The 8,206-nt window shown below is 36.2% G+C and overlaps 1 protein-coding gene across 1 annotated transcript; it reads right to left on the reverse strand.

Moving 5' to 3' along the window:
* Positions 1 to 2,300: 2,300 nt before the first annotated feature.
* LOC122408020 (uncharacterized) lies at positions 2,301 to 6,756 on the reverse strand. Its single transcript, XM_043414544.1, has 3 exons — positions 5,846 to 6,756; positions 5,399 to 5,784; positions 2,301 to 5,332 (listed from the first exon to the last, which is right to left on the reverse strand). The coding sequence occupies exons 1-3, from the start codon at positions 6,754 to 6,756 to the stop codon at positions 2,301 to 2,303; spliced, it is 4,329 nt and encodes a 1,442-aa protein (XP_043270479.1).
* Positions 6,757 to 8,206: the final 1,450 nt, after the last annotated feature.

Here is an 8,206-nt window from a genome sequence, read left to right on the forward strand (position 1 = left end):
ATTATGCATTCTACACATACTTAACCCATTAATGCGCAAAACGCCAATTTTGGACACGCAATTTCAGGTACACAATTTTAATTGAGGAACCGAAGGAAAATTCTTCAAAATCTCATATAGGGGGTTTTCGAGGGTGCTCTTTCAGAATCTAGCATTTATTTCGCAAAATAAAATCAAGATCTTTATTATTTTTGCGTTTTTATTCAAAAAGTCAAGAATTTTTGACGTTTTTTTTCCTTTCAAATCGATTTTTCTCCTTGTTTCTGCACTTGAATAACCATATTATCGCTATGAAAGGTGTCCTTAACATTTGAGCTTTCTAAAACACTGGTTATGAACCCTTTTTTCTCTCTTAGTTTTTCCAAGATGGCGGTTTATGCAAAACAGCATGATGTAAATTTGCATGATTTTTTTTCTCAAAAAGTATCGATTTCACGAGAAAAAATTATAGAATAAAAAGTGTTTAAAATCGTCCGAAGAATACGTGTGAATTTTTTCAGAATTGTTCTAGCTATTTTTGAATTTTACAATTTTGACAATATTTTGAAAATTTTCAAAAATTCTGAAAAAATTCACACGTATTCTTTGGACGGTTCTAAACACTTTTCGTTAAAAAAAATTTTTTTGTTAAGTTGATACTTTTCAAAAAAAAAATTATGAACCTATTTAGTATGCGACGGACAAAAAATTACAAGAAGGCATAACATAATCGTCACTCTGCCACTATATAATAAATAATACAGCGTTGCCCAGTTCTCACCACGGGGAGGTCGACGATAAAGAGAACCTGTTTTTTTGTTTTTTTTTGTTTTTTGGTTGTTTTGTTTTTTTGTTTTCCTTTGTTTCTTTTATTTTCTTGATATGAATCATGTTTTATCTTATATTCTTTTGCATGTGCTGAATCGAAACACGTTCTGCAAAAATATAAATTGCACGCCATGCAAAGCTTTTGAGTTCTTACAAAACATTTTTTGTTAGAACATTTTTTTTTGTTTTTGTTTGTTGTGCCTCGTGAAGTTTTGCATTGGCGGTTTTTTTTCAAATAACTTTTGGCAACAGCCATACAAACATCTTTAGTCCCTATTTTTTTACCTTCATCTGCTTTAGGGACTAAAGATGTTTGTTTGGCTGTTGCACAAAAGTTATTTGAAAAAAAAAACCGCCAATGCAAAACCTCACAAAGTACAACAAACAAAAACAAAAAAAAAATGTTCTAACAAAAAATGTTTTGTAAGAACTCAAAAGCTTTGCATGGCGTGCAATTTATATTTTTGCAGAACTTGTTTCGATTCAGCACATGCAAAAGAATATAAGATAATAAAACATGATTCATATCAAGAAAATAAAAGAAACAAAGGAAAACAAAAAAACAGGTTCTCTTTATCGTCCACCTCCCCGTGGTGAGAACTGGGCAACGCTGTATTATTTATTATATAGTGGCAGAGTGACGATTATGTTATGCCTTCTTGTAATTTTTTGTCCGTCGCATACTAAATAGGTTCATAATTTTTTTCTTGAAAAGTATCAACTTAACAAAAAAATTTTTTTTAACGAAAAGTGTTTAGAACCGTCCAAAGAATACGTGTGAATTTTTTCAGAATTTTTGAAAATTTTCAAAATATTGTCAAAATTTTAAAATTCAAAAATAGCTAGAACAATTCTGAAAAAATTCACACGTATTCTTCGGACGATTCTAAACACTTTTTATTCTATAATTTTTTCTCGTGAAATCGATACTTTTTGAGAAAAAAAATCATGCAAATTTACATCATGCTGTTTTGCATAAACCGCCATCTTGGAAAAACTAAGAGAGAAAAAAGGGTTCATAACCAGTGTTTTAGAAAGCTCAAATATTAAGGACACCTTTCATAGCGATAATATGGTTATTCAAGTGCAGAAACAAGGACAAAAATCGATTTGAAAGGAAAAAAAACGTCAAAAATTCTTGACTTTTTGAACAAAAACGCAAAAATAATAAAGATCTTGATTTTATTTTGCGAAATAAATGCTAGATTCTGAAAGAGCACCCTCGAAAACCCCCTATATGAGATTTTGAAGAATTTTCCTTCGGTTCCTCAATTAAAATTGTGTACCTGAAATTGCGTGTCCAAAATTGGCGTTTTGCGCATTAATGGGTTAACATACTTAACATGTTTAACATGTATATCACATTAGGTTTGCTTTCTAAATAAAAATTGTTTTTTTTTTTTTTTTTTTTTCTTATTACATATATATCACTGACCGCTTTGGAAAGGCAGGTTCATCTTATGTTAATGGAACACACTTTTTACTTCGCTTTTTCACACTTCCAAAGTAAAAGCTCTTAGTTTGCACGCCCCAATTATATAATAGGCCAATTTTCTTGTGCTTTTTCCATCGAGATTTTCTAATGCTAGCAGTGGGTTTGCCGTGGGTAGATAATGTGCCCTTATTGGTTCATATATTGGGCATTCATTTAGAAAGTGCTCGATTGATTCCGGCTGCAATTTATTGCAAATGATACATATGTTTTTTTCATCTATCTTATACTGCAGCTTTTTATATCTTATCGACAAAAGTCCACGACCAGCTAGACGTATTTGTGCAACTAATCGTATGAGTGGTAATGGAATTGTTGTTTTCAAGTAGTTTTCGCATTCAGATTCATTCAGCTGTTTAATGTGTTTGTAAAACGGGCTATACGTGGATAGTAGTGCTCTTATTACGTCTGATCTAAATTGTTTTTCCTTTATATAGTTCAGCAATTGTTCCAACTTCTCAGATATGCTATTCGGTGAGATGTTATTTAATATATCTGATGTGCCGACTCTATTTATAGTTTCTTTTAAGTTCGAGAACCAATTATATTTATTCCTGTTGTTGTCGGCGAGATCAAGAGCTATCAGTTGATCCAACACTATCTTTGGATAGCGAGTCTGTTTCATTTGAAGAATTTTTATAATGTAAAGCATTGCCTTTTTAATTATACCGATCGATATTGTTGTCGAACCGGTTTCTAGCCTGATTAAATACCCAGGAGTACATTGAGGTACTGCCAGTAGGCTCTTGTAAAATTGGAGCTGTATTTTGTCAAGTTCTTGGTAGTGGCGCAATCCCCAGATGTTGGACGCATACAGGAGAGTTGATTTGACTACCGCCTCAAAAAGTTTGATTCTTGCGTTCCAGTTTTTTACTTTTACGGTGATCATTGGGCCCCAGATGGTGCCCAGAGCTATTTTTGCTTTAGACATGAAGCTTTTGCATGCTGTATTGTATAAACCTGATTTGGTGAATGGGACTCCTAAGTAGGTGTATTTGTCTACTATCTCAATTTCAGTTTCTTGGTATCTTATTGGTCTAATCTTCTTTCTTCTGCCTGCTTTTTGACATATCATAACTTTTGTTTTTTGAGTGTTTACTTCTAATTGATTTTCATTGCAATAGTGTTCGAGTGTTGTCATTTTATTTTGTAGTTCGATTACATCATCGGCCATTAGAACGATATCATCAGCAAATAGTAGTAATTCCATCTTTTCTTTTATGCGCTCGTGACCATGATCCCTAAAATAATGACAGATATCCGCCAGAAGAAGTGAAAACAAGATAGGGCTCGCTGGATCGCCCTGCAGAACTCCTTGTGTAATGCTTATATCCCTTGTTCTTTGAAATTGATTTGCCTTTATTTTGAATGATGCTTTGTTGTATATATTTTGCATGACTTTAATGATTTTAGTACTTATTCCAGCTGCATGAAGTTTCTCCCATAGAATCCCATGACTGACTGAGTCGAAAGCTCTTCGAAAGTCAATGAATGCTATGAATAGCTTACCTTTTGGTTTCGACAATGCCAAACCTATTTTTGCATGCAAAATAAAGATGTTATCTTCGCACGACCTTCCTGGTCTAAAGCCTGCCTGTGCCTCTGGTAAGATGTCGTATATTTCACACCAGTTTTGTACCCTTTTTGCGATTATCGTCGTGAACAGTTTGGCGATTGTGTTTGCCAAAGCTATTCCCCGATAGTTGAGAGGATCATCTACGTCTCCTTTTTTGTACAGGAGGACAATTTCTGATTTACTCCAGTCCGATGGTGTATGCCCTGTAGTGAAAACTTTGTTAAAAAGCGATTTTATATTACTTAGCCATTTATCAGGAAGTGCTCGTAAAAATTCTGACGATATGCCATCTGGTCCTGGGGATTTATTCGTTCTCGTTCTAATCAGAATATTTCGGATTTCTTCAATCGTAATGTCATTGTCCAAAGCAGGGATTACAAGTGTCGGGTAATGCCCGACACCTGCATTAAGGTCTCTGGGTGGCATCAATTGCTCATAGAAGTCTTGCCATGCTTCTGTTGTTATGTTACATTGTTTAGTTTTCCTTATTTTGAGCTTTCTATAAGTCCCCCAAAAGGCTTTACCGTTTTTTGCACTAGAGAGGTCTTGCTCTATTTGTAGATTATGCTTCTTCTTTTTCTCTTTAATTAGTTTGATGTATATTTTTCTTGCTACGTTATATGCTTCCTCACCTTCTGGTTTCCTATCTTTTTTCCATTTACGGAAAGTTCTATTTTTTACTCTTTTCGCTTCTCTACAGTCCCTGTCATACCATGGTTTTTTGTTTTGTGTATTGATTTTCCGTATGTGTGTCATTTCTAAATTATGAGCTACTTCCCAGATTGTGTCAGCAATGTCTTTGTTAGCTAATTCGATGTCTGCTTCGGTATCTGTGTTAATTCTTATCGTTGTTGTTTTAGTGTTCATTTCGTTCCAATAGTCTTCATGTTTTGTCATGTCCCATTTTAGGGTTGGTATTCTTTGTTTGTTTGTATTTTTTGCTTGAGGTGCTTGGGTGATTGTTGTTTCTAGGATAACTTTAACGGGTAGGTGATCAGAGGTTCCTTCATTGACTATTTCGAAATCTTTGCACATGTCAATCCCTAGCATATTTACCCAGATATAGTCTATTGTGGTATTGCTTTTCCCGTAGTACGTTAGTCCTCCATACCTGTCTGAATTTGCTCTTCCGTTGAGCACTATGAATCCTAACTCCTCAAAAGTATCTGTAAGTAGTATTCCGTTTCTATTTCTTTTCATGTCAGTAGCATTTCTTATATCGGAGAAGCTAGTATTTTCCACTATTGTTACGTCTAATTGATTAAGATCACCTATTCTTCCATTAAAATCTCCTCCTATTATCATTGGTAAATCATATTGTTCGCGAAGTTCATAAATAAGATCAGCAAGTGATTGCAGTCTTTCATTGTAAAAATTGTTTTTGAGATACACATTAATCAGAAGAACACTGTGCATTCCAATTTGAAATATACCAGCTATCCATATATCACTTATGTCTAGAATTGTGAACATTGGAACTTGGTTTTTATTTACTAAGATACACGACCCGCCACTTGCTCTACCTGACGCGTGATCTCGAATGGCTCTGCTTAATATTACTTCGTAATTATCCATTAACTTTGGTATTCTTAGTTTGTCATCTACGCACCATGTCTCGGTCAAGCATATTACTGCGGTTTCTCCCCACCTTTCTGTTGACGGGTTAGTAATAGTATCAGCGAACGTTTGAATACCATGAACATTCCAGAATATAATACTTTGATTTACAACATTACTGTCAAATTCTTTATCTGAGTCATAGTGGGTTTCCGTAGAATTAGTCGATGTATTTAGATAAGGACCGTATGTTATGTTATTACCTTGGAGCCTCGATGCTGTGTATTCTGACCAACTTTCTTTTATGTAATTCACGTTGTTGGGTTCCTTGTGTTCTATTGCCTCGTTTCGTCTGACATGTTGTTTTATACCTACATAATTACTACTTGCCGTTTGTGCTGTTAACTTAATACTTTTGTGATGTGTTGGGTTGGGTCTCATAGTCGAGTGTGTTCCTTCGTCTACGAAAGTTCTCCCTCAGGCCTTCCCCAGCTTTCCACACGTATGCCGTTTCATTAATCCAGAGTTTTCCGAAGCCGATTCTTATGGTGTTTCCTTTGGCTTCTTCTTCTCTAGCGATCTTGTGTATCTCCCTCTGCATCTCTCGTTCTGCATATGTTGTGTCGTGTTTTATTTTGATGTTGAGTAACGGGGTGGTGTTCTTTTTCACCATTAGTTCTTTTTTCACTACAGCATTTTTCATTTTGACAGTGAGCATTAGAATTCTGCCATCTCTTGTTGTGGGCGTAACTTCCTCTATACTGTCGTGCAAATCAAACTCGTTGGCCAGCAAATCACGTACTGTTTTTTCTGCAGAGTTGTTTTTTATCTCAAGTCCTCGAATAATTACATTATTTCTTTTGCTTTCTTTCTCCCTATATTCATCTTTTTTTTCCAGTAAAGATATTCTGTGCTTGAGTCGTGTATTTTCGTCTTCGAGTTGCGTTATCTTTGCCTGGCAGTTCTCGGTATTTATGAGAATTCTATCCAAGGATTCTTTCAGTTCTTGCCTGTCATTTTTTATTTCCTGTACTTCGATAGTAAGAGTTTGAAGTAGATGTACCACTTCCTCCAATCCACCGTGGTGTATTATCGTCTCATAGCCTGATGTGTGTGCGTTATTATTTGCATTAGGATCAGTACTTCCGGTATAGTCTGTTTTTGTTTGCTTCGGTGTTTGCTTCGGTGTTTGGGTCGGTAAATTTTTCTTTTTGGTTAGTTCTGTTTTACCATTTGTTGCTGCGCTATCCCTTTTGGTAAGGTGATCAGTGATTTTGGTGTCCAGGGTATTGGCGCCTTTCTGGCGCGTGTTCGTGCTTCTCATCTTGTTGCTTAACCTCACTTTTAACTGCGCAGTTTTTTATTTGTACAAGACACTCTATTTTATGAATAGTTTTCGCGGATAACACCCACACTGGTTCCCGATATCCTATTTTATATGGCTGCACCAAATTCGCAGATGGGAACAATGTCTTAACTTTGTTATTGATATAGTCAACCCCCACACACAGTCCGCGATCCGCACCGTGCACACGTCCCACTCAGTCCCAATTTATTCGTATATATAAACTATGTACACATGATATATAACCACGCCACTGACAATATATTCGCACTGGACAATATTTCTCGTATTCTGGTTTAATTGAAGGATTATTTCAGTTAACACTTATTTCCAATCGAACGAAATGATGAAATCTTGAGAAGTTTCGTTGACATATGCATCGCGCATTTTTTATATTCTTTTTCACACACACATCACAGACTACATTTACGCGGCCACTTTGATACCGGTTTAATATATCACAAATAACAAAATAAATAGTAATATGCACTTCTTTAGATGACGAAAATTATTTTTTTATTGATCCCGCACGCACTTCGTAATGTCGAAACTCTGTTCATACGATCAAAAACTGACACATGGTTTGTACATATTATATGTATATCGATCGAATTTATGACTGCTGTTACCAGCTGTGCTGCGCCGTGTGCTACGTTCTGAAGTTGACGTCAGATTTCCAATCATCAACAACGAATTGCAACAACCAATCACAACGTCTAAAAATGGATTTCGTCAGATCCAACGAATCAGAAACTCGAGAGCATCAAAGTGTCTTTGATGGTGTTTATAAATACAGACGCATAAATTCTTGAATGTGTTGGTAACTTTTGCATAATCTTGAGCCCGTGCAAAGTGTTTTCTCAGCAATTACGCCACCGATCATGCTGATTGTGGGTGGAATCGAAAGAGAATTTATTAATTAATCTCCAGTTCAATTTTCAAAGCCTCAGATGACTCAGGAGTTTCGTAATTGAACAAAATGACATGCCAATTTTACCCCCACCACCGCGAATCGTTTTATTCAGAGAAAAGATAGTCTCGGCGAGCTCGGGCCAGCAGACGACAGGGCTGTCAATGTACTTGTCCCGAGACTCTACCGAGTCTCTTGATACGGAAGACGAGGACGCTAACGAGTCAATCGCGCACGTCGATAACGCTAGGCCACGCCCTTCGTCAAGCAATTCGTTATTCATAATTACTGAAAGCAAAAGTTTCCTTTACGCGCAACATTGCTCAACGGAGATAGGAACGCGCCACACGTTTAAAGGTTACGCGTCCCCCAGACCTCCAAGAGAAAGAAGTATAATTCCGGTTACAGTAAAAATCGGTGAACACTTCTTACAAGGAATTCTTGATACCGGAAGCGATAGGAGCTTCATGAGCGGTCAAGCTTACGAGCAAGTACACGCACTGCAGAGATGCCGTCCAT

The sequence above is a fragment of the Venturia canescens genome, chromosome 3 (genome assembly GCF_019457755.1).
Source record: "Venturia canescens isolate UGA chromosome 3, ASM1945775v1, whole genome shotgun sequence".
NCBI lineage: Eukaryota > Metazoa > Arthropoda > Insecta > Hymenoptera > Ichneumonidae > Venturia > Venturia canescens.

Excerpts from the sequence above, each read along its gene's own strand:
- LOC122408020 (XM_043414544.1), bottom strand. The coding sequence starts at position 6,756 with ATGAGAAGCACGAACACGCGCCAGAAAGGCGCCAATACCCTGGACACC. Across the intron at positions 5,785-5,845 it reads CAACCCAACACATCACAAAA|ACGAAACGAGGCAATAGAAC; the intron begins GTATTAAGTTAA and ends ACAACATGTCAG. Across the intron at positions 5,333-5,398 it reads CATTCGAGATCACGCGTCAG|ACATAAGTGATATATGGATA; the intron begins GTAGAGCAAGTG and ends TCACAATTCTAG.